The sequence below is a fragment of the Pseudonaja textilis genome, chromosome 18 (genome assembly GCF_049901715.1).
Source record: "Pseudonaja textilis isolate UNSWEBS1 chromosome 18, rPseTex1.2, whole genome shotgun sequence".
NCBI classification, from domain to species: Eukaryota; Metazoa; Chordata; class Lepidosauria; order Squamata; family Elapidae; genus Pseudonaja; species Pseudonaja textilis.
In genome coordinates, this window is record NC_142007.1 from 3,006,779 (window position 1) to 3,019,882 (window position 13,104).

The 13,104-nt window shown below is 46.1% G+C and overlaps 1 protein-coding gene across 1 annotated transcript; it reads left to right on the forward strand.

Moving 5' to 3' along the window:
- Positions 1-1,428: 1,428 nt before the first annotated feature.
- SLC35E2B (solute carrier family 35 member E2B) lies at positions 1,429-12,885 on the forward strand. The gene is given in 10 exon segments (XM_026715698.2): positions 1,429-1,484; positions 4,479-4,961; positions 6,104-6,239; positions 7,318-7,445; positions 9,090-9,210; positions 9,440-9,493; positions 9,876-9,948; positions 11,139-11,284; positions 12,556-12,737; positions 12,740-12,885. Coding segments are annotated over 9 exon segments (1,254 nt in total). The 5' UTR covers positions 1,429-1,484; positions 4,479-4,612; the 3' UTR covers positions 12,805-12,885.
- Positions 12,886-13,104: the final 219 nt, after the last annotated feature.

Below are 13,104 nucleotides of genomic sequence, written 5' to 3' on the forward strand. Positions count from 1 at the left end.
AACTTGTGACGTCACTTCCTGCTCTTAAATAACTAGCCGTTTCTAAGCTGGGAGGCTGTGGACGTTATAATTTAAACTGATTTAGAAGGCAATAAAACGCCCCCCCCATAAGATATCCTGACATAAATATTCCCTTCCTTGCTGACCTGGATAAAAGAAAGCAGAAGAAATCTGAGTGACCCTTGAGTGTTGCCTCGAGAGGACTAGAAACTTGACTATACGTGTAAACGGGAGCATGGTAGAAAGCAAGGCTTCGGCTTTCAGTAACTTCAACCACCATTTCAGTTTGGTTTTAGTTCTAAATGTAGAGACTGGTATCTAATAACTGAAGACTTGGTGTCTAGTATCTCAAACAGGACTAGAAACCTGTTTGGCTTTAATTAGGAATGGTTTGAAACTCACCTCAGGGAACTCTCAATATCTCACTGGCTTCCAAAGTGGATGAGCAATGTTTGAATTTACTTGTAAACTGCCTCAAGTCATTTTGGGAGATGGGCGGTGTGTACATTGGACCAATTAAATAGAGTAAAATTAATAAAACCAAAAGATTAAGGGCCGTTTCTCTCGTTCCTTCCCAATTTTTAGAGTCCAGTGGTAAATTGTCTCTGGATTAATCCCTGCATGACTTTTTTTTTTTAATTCCTGCATCCTCAGCAAGAGAAATCATCATCCCTCCAGTTCAGAAAACTCTTTAAACATCGCCAGGATAACAGAATAACAACACAATAACAGAGTTGGAAGGGACTTTGGAGATCTTCTAGTCCTTCCCTCCCCTTTCCCACCCCCCCAAGCAGGAAACCCTGTAACGTTTCAGACAAATAGTTTTCAATTTCTTCTTTAAAATCTCCAGTAATGGAGTGCCCACAACTTCTGGTGGCAAGTAGCTCCACTGGTTAATTGTTCTCACGGTCAGGAAATTCCACCTTAGTTCTAGGTTGCTTCTCTCCTAAATGAGTTTCCATCCTTTGCTTCTTGTCCTGCCTTCAGGGGCTTTGCAGAATAAGTTGGCCCCCCTCTTTGGGGCAGCCCCTTAAGTATTGGAAGACTGCTCCCATATCACTTCTAGTCCTTCTTTTCACTAAATTAGAACATACTCCATTCCTGCCATGGTCTCTTAAGGAAAAAAAAAATGTTAAAAGGGTTTACTCCAGTCCCTTCTTCCCTTAAGGGGCATTTCTCAAAAAGAAAATTGCATTACTGAGATTTGTTCTTTTCCCCCACAGGGAAATTTGAGTCTGAAAACCGATTGGCATTTTACGCATGCTCAGAGAGTCATCCTCACACGCAAGTTAAATCTGATCTACGCGTGGCTCTTGGTAATTTCTCTCTTTTGTCTTTTTCTCCTCCTTCCGCTTCTGGCTTGCTCCGCCCTGCCGTAGGAGGAGCAGATTGTGTAGCAGGCAGCCCACCTCCCTGTCTGATGGAGTTAGTCCCGGTAATGGCTGCAGATGAAGAGGACAGGATCTGCCAAAGAACAGAGGCAGGTGTGTGTTTGTGTGTAGGACAGTCTGGGCACAATTGTGTTGCGCTGCATTGCAAGTAGGGGCATAATTTGCAATTGTGATTGGAAAGGGCTGTTTGAGAGACATTTTGACACACCGACCTTTTCTGGCTCCACAACTGCAAAAAGAAAATCAATTTAGAACCAAGGACGCTTTTGGATATAGTTCATTGTTGGCGTGGGCCGTGTTGCAGTTATTTGTTCATGAAAATCAATACCTTTGACAAAGAGGGGCAACAGCTGTTGAGTTTTGTACCTGCCGAGGAAAAAGTGAGCGGTACGCGTGAATTACCATCGAGTTAGACAGAAGGTAGTTTGGAAATCATCTAAACGGATCCTTTTTTTAGAATTGTTTTACAGTAGGAATATAATGTGAATCGCTGTGGCATAAACCTTCGCCGTCTGCTAAAGCTAAGCCCAGTGAGATTAAAGAGGAACCCAGAAAATTGAATTAATTGCTCAAACTTTTCATTATTTATGAATAAACCTGTGTTGTATCTTCAACGTATCTTTGGCAAGAGTTTTATGGTAAGGGAGGGAGTGATAAAATATAGTTAGTATATCATTATGGCTAGGTTACAGTATTCAAAAAATTATGACAGCCATATGCAATTGTATTTTTGATTATTTTTTTGAATTCCAGTGTATGTGCACATTTGATTTCTGCAACAGGACTATACTATGAATAGGGCATATTTACAGTGTTTATGTACATATGCCAAAATACAACATTTCCACTGTTATTGGCAGTTGTACATGAAGCTGAAATGAATTCATAGTAACTGAGGAAGGTTGTTACCATCTCATCTTTAACGATATAAAGTAACAGAAGAAGGCTAAAAAGGTTTCCGTCATCACAGCTCTGGCCTAAAAAAGTTCATTCTTGATCGATTTGCTTTTGATGCTTTCGGGGTTTGGAAATTGCCAAGAAAACAAAGGCTCTTTCAGCACATGTGTTCATTTTTTTTTTCAAGGGCAGAGCTATCTGCACAAAGGATCTTCATTTGGCAAGTACCTTTGTACACCTGGACATAAGGAAAAATAACGCACAGGGGAGAAAGCACCGTCTCAAACCAGAGAATCAAAATGCTGCTGGTACTTCATTTCTTGTGACTTTTGATATTGAAGGATGTGGTCCCATGACTTGAAACAGGCAGTTTTCAAAATTAGCAAAAAGTTCCCTGTGTTGAGAGGGTCTTTGGTGGTCTCTGAGCTTCGTTGTTTCCTTGCAGATGTTTTATTGCCCAACTAGGTTACATCATCAGTGTTAGCAGGGAGCAGGGTTTGCTCTCCGGTTATATACAGTTCTATCCAGTCAAAGGACTTTACACTGGATTGGACAGGATTGAACCGGAGAGCAAACTCTGCTCCCTGCTATCACTGATGATGTAACCTAGTTGGGTAATGAAACATCTGCAAGGAAGCAACCAAGCTCAGAGAATGCCAAGAACTCCTTGTTTCCAATATTCTCCTTTATTCGTTCCCGGTGTTGCCAACCGTTGTATATATAATTTCTGGTATCATAAATTTGAAGTTTCTTGGTTTTTTTTTTTTTTTCCCAACAGCCAGGCGAATCCAGTGTGGTGAGTTATGCTCACCTTGTTTTTAATTTCATTTGTTTTTCATCGGACTGTTAATTTTCATTGGGGATCGAGTGTGCCTGCCTTTAAAACTCTTTTTTTTTTTTTCAGTTAAATTTTGAACTTGGCTTATTAATCTGCCCTCTGCCCAGGGAGATGTTGGCGTTAGACACACCTAATCTCATTGACAGTGACAACGCCCTGTCTTAATTTGCCACCGACCACATTTTGTTTCTCTCTGCCTGTTTACTTCTCCACAGCCTCTCTGTTCGGCTGCCTGCTTCCTCAGAGGGAGAATGAAAACAAAACATTGCGCTGAATTTCACTGCCACTGTACTAGCAGTATTATATCTTTAGGTGTGATATTCCGTCTCACCGAGTGCACTAGACCCAGGTGGCCTGCTTTTGACTGAAATCTGTTTTGGCAATCACAAAATTGTTCCCTTTTTTGACGTCCTTTTCTTAGAACTTGCATGGAATTTTTTATTTTATTTTTTTTTGGCAGGGATGGGCTTTGAAAGACGTGGCACCAGATCACAGCTTGGGTTTTTTTGTTTTTGTTTTAAATAGCTTTTCCTCCTAACCATTTGACTCCCAGCCAGGCTTGTTAAGGCAGCTGTTTTCTTGGCTCTGTTTTGGGCGTTCTTTTTGTCTGGAAGAAGCCAGGATCCTTCAGCGTTGAATATCTACCGCACTACAAATCCATTTTATTTGACGCTGCAGGAGGGGTTTGGGGAGATTTAGAACAGCAGACGGTGGCAAAGGGGTGGGGTGGATTGGGTAAGAAAGTCTGGTCTAATAGGTCTCTTGACAGGTGGCTCTTGTTTGAAGGAGAACTCAGCACTTCATGTGGCAGCCTGTTCCGCTGACTGACAGCCGGAAGATTCTTCCTGGTGTTTAGGCAAAATCTCTCTCTCTCTCTCTCTTTTTTTTTTGTTCAGAGTTTGGTTAAGCCCTTTGAGAATAAATCCCCTCCTTCTGTATGATGACCCCTCTTGTCTTTCTCAAAAGCCCTCCCACCCAAGATTCAACAGATAAAACTCCGCAGGGAATGCCAATTTGGTGAATCTCAGAACTCCGTATACTTTGTTATGCTCTGATGTCCAAGCTTCTCTCTTCCCTCCTTTCCTCCCTCCCTCTTTCCCTCCTCCTTTCCTTTCCTTCCTTCCTTCCTCCCTCCCTCCTTTCCTTCCACCCTCCCACCTCCTATCCTATCCTTTCCTTCCCTTCCCTCTCCTTCCTTCCTCCCTTCTTTCCTCCTTCCCTTTCCTCCCTCCCCCTTTCCTCCCTCCCTCCTCCTTTCCTTTGCTCTCCTCTCCTTTCTTTCTCCCTCCCTCCTCCTTTTCTCCCCTTCTCTTCCTCCCTCCCTCATTCCTTCCTTCCTTTCTTCATTCCAGGCAATGGAGCAACGTGTGACCAAATGCACCTGAAACTCTTCGCAAGCCAAGGGAATTTGGAGGGGCCCCCTGCTCAAGTCGGAGGGCTCCGCTTTGGCAGTTGAGCGTCCGGGGGGGCCCCCCCACTTCCAAACATGGCCACCCTAACCAGCAGCTCCCCTTTGGACCCGGCCGACTCCGGCTCTTCCACCTCCCTCGCTTTGCCTCTGTCGGACGACAAGCCCAAAGCGAGAAACCCTTTCCAGTTCGGCTCCCTCTTCCCTAGCCGGAGTGAACGCTTCGTCATCGCCCGGAGCGACAGCGTGCCGGAAGAGAGCGTCCTGAAAATCACCATCACGGAGACCACCGTTATTGAGTCGGACCTGGGCGTCTGGAGTTCTTACGCCCTCACCTACCTCACCCTCTGGTTCTTCTTCAGCTTCTGCACACTTTTCCTCAATAAGTACATCTTGTCACTGCTGGAAGGAGAACCGAGTATGTTGGGTAAGTAACCCGAACGCCATCCCTCTGCTAAACAAATAATTCCCTCAACACTGTCCAACTATTTACAAAGTACCTGATGATTCTTGACTCTTGACGAATGTATCTTTTCTTTTATGGACACCGAGAGCATTTGCACCGAGACAAATTCCTTGTGTGTCCAGTCAGACTTGGCCAATAAAAAGAATTCCATTCCATTCTATTCTATTCTATCCTATTCTATATTCCATTCCATTCCATTCCATTCCATTCCATTCTATTCTATTCTATTCTATTCTATTCTATTCTATTCTATTCTATTCTATTCTATTCTTCTCCTTTTCTCTTTCTCTTTCTTTCTTGGTTCACACACTAACCTCGACTTAGGTGACGTAGCACACAGAGAGGATTTCCCTTCTTCAGTTCAGTATATTTATTTATGCATGTATGTCAGATATTCGAATATATTTATTAAGTTCTTTCCCACCTTAAATTCAGGAGATGGAAAGTGGTACCTAGTATTCCTTTCTCCCGTTTCCCCCCCCCTCAACGACCCTGCGAGGTAGGCCAGGCTGAGAGATTTGGTCTGGCCCAAAGTTATTCAATGAACTCCCTGAGCCAGAATATGAGCTTGAATCTCAGCATCTTCGCCCTTATCCCACATGGACCCAGAACCCAGGTTAATCCAATCACCAGACGACAACCCATTGTCAGGACTCCAACAAATCCACTCCCATTCAGATCATAAGTCTCTAGCCGCGTCTCAGAGAAAAGAAAATTGATTCAATAGAAGTGGCCATGTTAGCGTTAGCTGGATGCAGCCAATACTAAAACACTTCATTCGTTTCCACCTTGACCCTGGTCTTCCTCCCCCACCCACTGGATGTATATCCTCCAATGGGACACATCCATCGCCAAGAGTCATTCATCATGCTCTCCAGTAATATCCTACCGCTCCGACAACTTTGGGCTGCCAGGGTGTTTATCTAGGCACCTAAGGAATGCATTGTAAAAAAAAGACCAAAGGAGTCTCTTTTTAGTTGACACCCATGTTTTAACTTCTGACAAACCGACTCTGTCCGTATCGTAGTTTCTCGTCCGGCTGGAAGGGGAAACCTCAGGCCATTCTGGGTATCCTAATTTTAGGCATCCTCTCTTTCTTCCAGGCGCTGTTCAGATGCTTTCCACCACCTTCATTGGCTGCATCAAAATGTTTGTCCCCTGCTGTCTTTATCAGCACAAGAGCCGTCTCTCCTACCCTCCGAATTTCATCATGATTATGCTTTTCGTTGGGCTGATGCGGTAAGGCCTGGGCGCATTTGGGGAAACTGAGTCACTCCTTCACTGGTGGATGCCTGTATTTCTTGCCCCACCCAAATCCAGATCTGTGTTGTGTTCCCCCTTGGAGAAAACGAAATTAATTTGTTTTGTTAGCATTTTTTGGAGGAATCCTCCGAGACAAACATTGGAGAATTTCCTTTTAAAAAAAAAAAAAGTTATCAATCTGCTTTTGCCTTGGCTCTTTTAAAAAGCCAGATTTCTCCACCTCCACAAGCTTTTCAGATTGTTCTGACCCAAACCTTGTTCCAAGGAAACAAACACCAAACAGAGGTAACAGCAAAACCTTTTAATGATTCTCAACGAATTCTGTTCCTTCCCGATTAAAAGGCTCTTTCAAGCTAATTGTCTCTGATAAGAACGAGCCTTGCCAAGGTGGTGCAAGGCTGCCAAGAACACTAGATAAAGTTGCCAAGAAATATTCCAAACGCAAAGAGTCTCCAAACACAAACTAAGAGAGTCTGGACGTCCACAAGGCTTGAGTGCAAAAACGTCTTTGCTTCCTGCAAAGAACTCCGGTTTCTCAGCTGGCTTTTATCTCTTAAGGGAGGGGTCATTACTTTGCAGCCTTACTCTCGAGTCACCCATGCTACTGTAGCTGCCTTTTCCTTCAAGCAGCCCTGCACGCACGCACACTGGGCACAGGCTCCTCGGGGACCTCTTCCTCACTGCTGCCAGCCTCCACGATCTCTGAAGGCAGCACTCCACTCCCTGATGGTCCTGACCCTATCCCTACATCCCATGCAGGCCCCTCATCTGAGTCCTCGCTCTCCGAGACCTCAGCCATCCTCACTTGCTGCTGGAGAACCACAACACAGATATTTCTGGACTACATCTCTCTAATTAGCTATATAGATCAATCAGAGGGGGGGGGGAAACCCAGATTTATAGATTTAATTACAGGATAAAACTAAAGTCTTCCATTGCTCAGAGCTTTGTTTTTCTTCTGGAAACGTTTTGGGTCAAAGAAGAAAATAATTTCCTGGGTGTGTCTGGGCTGCTTCAAAGTTAAACTGCCTTTCCCCCCTTTGCTGCTTCTCAGGTTTGCAACTGTGGTTTTGGGGCTTGTCAGCTTGAAGAACGTGGCCGTTTCCTTTGCCGAAACCGTGAAGAGCTCAGCACCAATTTTTACCGTTATTATGTCGCGCATGATTTTAGGAGAATACACCGGTACGTTTTTGCTGAAATCAATATCCCTCAAACGTGAAACCGAGCGTAGGATGTAGGTGAGGTTTTGATATTCCAATCTTTGGAGCTGTTTTTATTCATGTTCAGGAAAAGCTGAATACCTGGTTGCTACAGACAATCAGAAATTCAGCCCAGGTGAGTTTTTGAGCTGATAGTCACTCCATTATTTGCCAACCCTACAAGAAAAGAGATTCCTCAAGAAAGACTATAACTTTATTGAAACAGACAAATCGTGTTTGGCTCTTGGAAGCTTGCCTGTGTTTTCCCTCCCTTTTAGAAACCCAAGAATTTAAAACAGTGCTAATTTGAGTTCCTAATGTTTTTTTTTCTTTCTCCCGGCTTAAAACATGTTTTGGGATATTGCCATCTCATTTCCACTGGCCTGTTCGATGTTTGTGTCATCCTATAAGGAACATTTCCTACACCATCGCTGTAAAAAATGCAAGATCTCCCCCGTGTCCCATCTCCACTCTCCCGGCAAAAGGCATCTACTTGTTCAGCCATCTTGGCTGCCGGTCTGACTTTCACCTTGGAAGCAAGTTGCAGGCATCCTTCCACTCCTCCAGATGTTGCTCAGCGTCCTCTCCCAGAAGTCCTCACTGGAAGAACTGCTCGCTGACATCTGGAAGAGCCTATCCCTCCATATCATCGAGAGCCAGTGTGATGTAGTGGTTAAGGCGTCAGGCTAGAAAGCAGAAGGCCATGAATTCAAGTCCCACCTTAGCCAAGGATGCCTGCTGGCTTGGCCCAGTGTCTGTCTCTGTCTGTCTGTCTGTGTCTCTCTCTCTCCCTCTCTCTCTCACACTCCCTCCCTCCCTCTCTCCAAGCCACCTTACAAGCAGTAGCACTTACTTATATTTTTTGAATATTTTCTGAATATTCGTTTTCTGAATAGTTTTTATCCCAGAGCTATAATCCCACTCAACAATGAACTTAAGGACTACCATCAGTGAGCTGTTGGACAGTATTACTTGGTCTGTTGTGTGGATGCTTGTGTGTTTTTAGGAGGCGGGAAATTTGAGCGGGTGGGGAGGCGTTTGGGGATTGTCGCGTGTGTGTGTGCATGTTGAGTCTGGTCTCTGGGTGTTGTGTGAAATCTCATGGCATGTGTATACTGTGTACGTACGTACAATGGCAATAAAGATTTCAATTCATTTCAATTATATACCGCTTCACAATGCTTCACAGCCCCCTCTAAGCGGTTTACAGAGTCAGCCTTTTGCCCCCGCCAACCATCTGGGTCCTCGTTTGACCCACCTCGGAAGGACAGAAGGCTGAGTCCACCTCGAGCCTGGTGAGATTCGAACTGCCAAAGTGCAGGCAGCCGGCAGTCAGCAGAAGGAGCCTGCAGTACCGCACTCTCACCACTGCGCCACCGTGGCTCAAGTTGTTGTGGAGAAAATAGGAGAGGAGGAATATATGTTGGATATATTCGTAGCCTCGGGTTGTTCCTAAAAACAGTAAGGAACACAAAGGAATAAAACACATTATTCAGCCCTTTAGAGACCACTTTTCAACCTTCCTGAACCTCGACCGCAAGTCAAATGGGCCAGAAATCTTTCGCTGGCTACGCTTCCGTTCTCTTTGTCCTCTTCTGATTCCTCCTCCTGTCCCCAATTGTCCCAGGGCTGTTTGTAAATCTCTCCCTGGTCCCTGTGATGGGCGGGCTGGCCTTGTGCACCGCGACCGAACTGAGTTTCAACATCCTCGGCTTCTCGGCAGCCTTGTCGACGAATATTATGGACTGGTAGGCACCTCGACAGCTCAAAGGAGGAGGCAGGTGGGAGGCGGCGGGTGGATTTGCGCAAACAGCTCCTGTCCTGGCCTTATTTAGACAGGGGGAAACATCTGCAGGGTGTTATTTGTAGCTGTTTGGGGCAGGTCTTCCCCCTTCGGTCTAGGCGATTTCCACCCAACTTTTGAAGTGAATTTGGCTTCCTTCTCTCTCTCTCTTTTTTTTTTTTTTTTTTTTGCAGTTTGCAGAACGTTTTCTCCAAAAAGCTGCTGAGCGGGGACAAATACCGTTTCTCGTAAGTATCTGGTCCTTCAGCCTTCGCATGATCGAACAGAAGCTTTTGGGAGGGGTGCGGTGGCCGACGAGGTGGAGCTCACGCCTCACAATCGGGAGGCTGCGAGTTCGATCCTAGGCAGAGGCAGGTATTTCTCACTTTGGGCACAGTGAGGATATTCTCTGCTGAACAAAACTCCGCCCCGGTGACAGGAAGGGCATCCGGCCATGAATCACTCTGCTAGCTCTAGTTCAGTTGCCCAGAAATAATCCCCGCAAGGGTTGATGTAATTGTTAAAAGAAGGTGATGATGATTTAATAGGAGCTTTGCCTCTCCTCTCTGAGGGACGTACATTAATTTCTTCGTCCCTCTATCCTTTTTTTTCTCCTTTTTTCTTTTGCAGTGCTCCTGAGCTTCAGTTCTACACCAGCGCAGCTGCTGTGATCATGCTTATTCCAGCTTGGGTCTTTTTCATGGTGAGACGTCCCTCCCACCCCGTACACACACACCCACACACACACACAGACACACACACACCATTAGGGAATGAGGTGGCACGTTGCTGTTTGCATAAAACAGGCCACAACTGAGATTCTGTCTTGTAGTGTAGTGTAGAAATGCAGGTTTGGGGAATGTTGTAAACGATTGCAAGTTAGAAGCTGACATTTGGCAGGTGAGGCCCAAACTGAGTGGAACAGTAATTTTTCTCTTTTCTGACTTGGGTTTTTTTTTTTTGCTTATGCCTTCTTTCCTTCCTTCCTTCCTTCCTTCCTTCCTTCCTTCCTTCCTTCCTTCCTTCCTTCCTTCCTTCCACCCTCCCTCCATCTCTTCCTTCCTTCCTTTCCCCTTTTTCCTGTTCTCAACTTTCTACCTTCTTTCCTTCCCTTCCTTCCTTCCTTCCTTCCTTCCTTCCTTCCTTCCTTCCTTCCTTCCTTCCCCGTTCTCATCTTCCTTCCTTCCTTTCTTCCTTCCTTCCCATCTTCCTTCTTTCCTTCCCCTTTTCCTCTCCCTTCCTTTTCCTCCTTCCTTCTTCATTCTTCCTTCCTTCCTTCCTTCCTTCCTTCCTTCCTTCCTTCCCATCTCTTCCTTCCTTCCTTCCCCCTTTTCCTGTTCTCATCTATCTTCCTTCCTTGCCATCTCTTCCTCCCTCCCTCCCTTTCCCTTTTTCCGTTCCCATCTTCCTTCCTACCTTCCCTCTTTTCCCCGTTCTCATCTCCCTCCCTTCCTTCCCTCTCTACCTCTCTCCATCCTCCTTTCTTACATTCATTCTTGCATCCTTATTTCGTCCCTTCCGTCTCTTTCTCTTCATTTCTTTCCCTTCCTTTCCCCCGCTCTCGCCTTTTTTCCCTTTCTCCTTTCTGCTCCTTCCAGCCACCTGCTGGGAAGAGGGGAAAACATCCCTTGAGCATCATACCTATATGCTGGAAAACGACATAACACTCAGCTTTGCGTTGCCAGTCCCAGGTTGATAAAGGGCTGTTTCATTCAGCCCTCCCACGGCCTTTCATGCCATATGACGTAAAATTGGGAGAAAACAGGGCAGGACTCTCCGCTTTGCATCCAGAAGGACCTCGAGCTGAGCTCCTGACGCTCCCTCCCTCCCTCCCTTTTAACCGCCTGCCCTCTCCTTCTCTTCTGTTTCGTTCCTTCTCTTCCCACCTGAAAGGATATGCCAGTGATTGGGAAAAGCGGGCGGAGTTTCCAGTACAACCAGGACATTGTGGTGTTGCTCCTGATGGACGGAGTGCTGTTCCACCTCCAAAGTGTCACCGCTTACGCTTTGATGGGCAAGATTTCCCCCGTAACCTTCAGGTAAAGCTGAAAACCCCAGAAATTCCATAGGGTCACCATCCAACGAGAAGCAGAAGAGTGGCGCGGTGGCCCAGAGGTGGAGCTCTCACCTCGCAATGAGTTCGATCCCAGGTAGAGGCAGATGTTTCTCTCTCTGGGCACGACGAGAATATATCTGCCGAACAGAACTCCCGCCCTGGCGACAGGAAAGGCATCTGGCCATTCAGCGTTCTGCTAGCTCTATTCAGTGGCCCAGACTCCATCCTACATGGGATTATGGGGTCATTAAATGATAATGATCATCCGATAAGAAGCTATTTCAGGGGTAGAGTTAGAAGGAAGCCATGGGGTAGCTTCATCTAGGTTGGCAAAGGTTCCCAGCTCCCATTTAGCACGGCCTTCCCAATCCCGGGACCCTCTGGGGCAGCTGGACTACAGCACCCATCATCCCTAGTCATACGGCAAGGGCTGTAAGCTTGTCTTGTTTTGACAACGCTGCTTACAATCATGCAGAGCCGGGGAGTAACAGCCAAAGGGATGTTTCTCTTTTCATATATTTATACTAGCTCGATCCGCGTGCTTTACTACGAAACTATGTGATTGGGCTTAGCTTTTGGGGAGGAAAATAAGGGGTGGGGGGAAAAAATCTGCCTCTGCCCACCAGCATCCATCGGTATTCATCCCGTCAGCGTGTGAGAGAGTTGAGGGCTGTTTGGAAAGTGAGACAGTATTTGCTGTGTGAGCAAGGAGACAGCAAGGAGACTGGGCGTGGCTTAGCTCAGCTGTTCTGTACTAAAGCTGCTTGGTGCTGTGAAACTAAAACTGTAACTCCTTTCCTCTGCTTGTATTTTGCATTTGGAAGAGATTTCTTTTCAGGTGAGGAGGGGGAGTAGAACTCCTTAGCATCAGAGTGTAATAATAATAATAATAATAATAATAATAATAATAATAATAATAATAATAATAATAATAATAATAGTAATATAGGAAATACTCTAAATGCTCTGATGGTCATTTCAAAAAATGCTTTCTTCACGAACACCTAGAAGTCAAGAGGAACAGACGTGCCAAATTTCAAGTTTGTAGGCTTTGCGATTCTGGAGATTTTGTGACGATGCGTGAGGGGCTTTTCGCTTTTATACAGATAGATTTGCAGTAGGTTTTCTGAGGCTATCTAATTGGGCCTTGACCCAACCAGAATCCTACCTCTTATACACAGGCACCTCCTGAGTAAGTGATTTTTCTCCGTCCCCTCCTTCTTTTCCTGTCCTCCCTCCCCCCACCCGCTCCAGTGTGGCCAGCACGGTGAAGCACGCCCTGTCCATCTGGCTCAGCGTCATTGTCTTCGGGAACAAGATCACGAGCCTCTCGGCCGTCGGGACAGTGCTGGTGATCATCGGCGTCATGCTGTATAACAGGGCCAAGCAGCACCAGCAGGAAACCTTCCAGAACCTGGTGGGAACTCAGCCACCCCACCGTCTCCGGCGATCAACGAAGACGCCGAGCCCCTCCTGTCCAAAGACCCCCGTCCATTCGAATGAGACCGCCACCGCCTTAATTTTGCTACGTGGAATTTTAGAAGAACAATCTTTTTTTTTTTTTCCCCCTTTCTCTTGAAGCCCTTGGTTATCTCTGCCCCCCCCACCCCCTCCCCCACCACAAAGGCCCATCACACTCCCAAGCCGGGCCTGCTACGATAAGAAAAACAGGTGAGGAGACCAGGCGAAAACCACAAGCGTCGGATGGGAGAATTCTTCCGTAGACTTTTGCGCTCCGCCGCCCGTGTTTTGAAAGTCACTTCTGGTCCCTCGTCCGCCAGACCGACGTGAAATCCGGCTTGC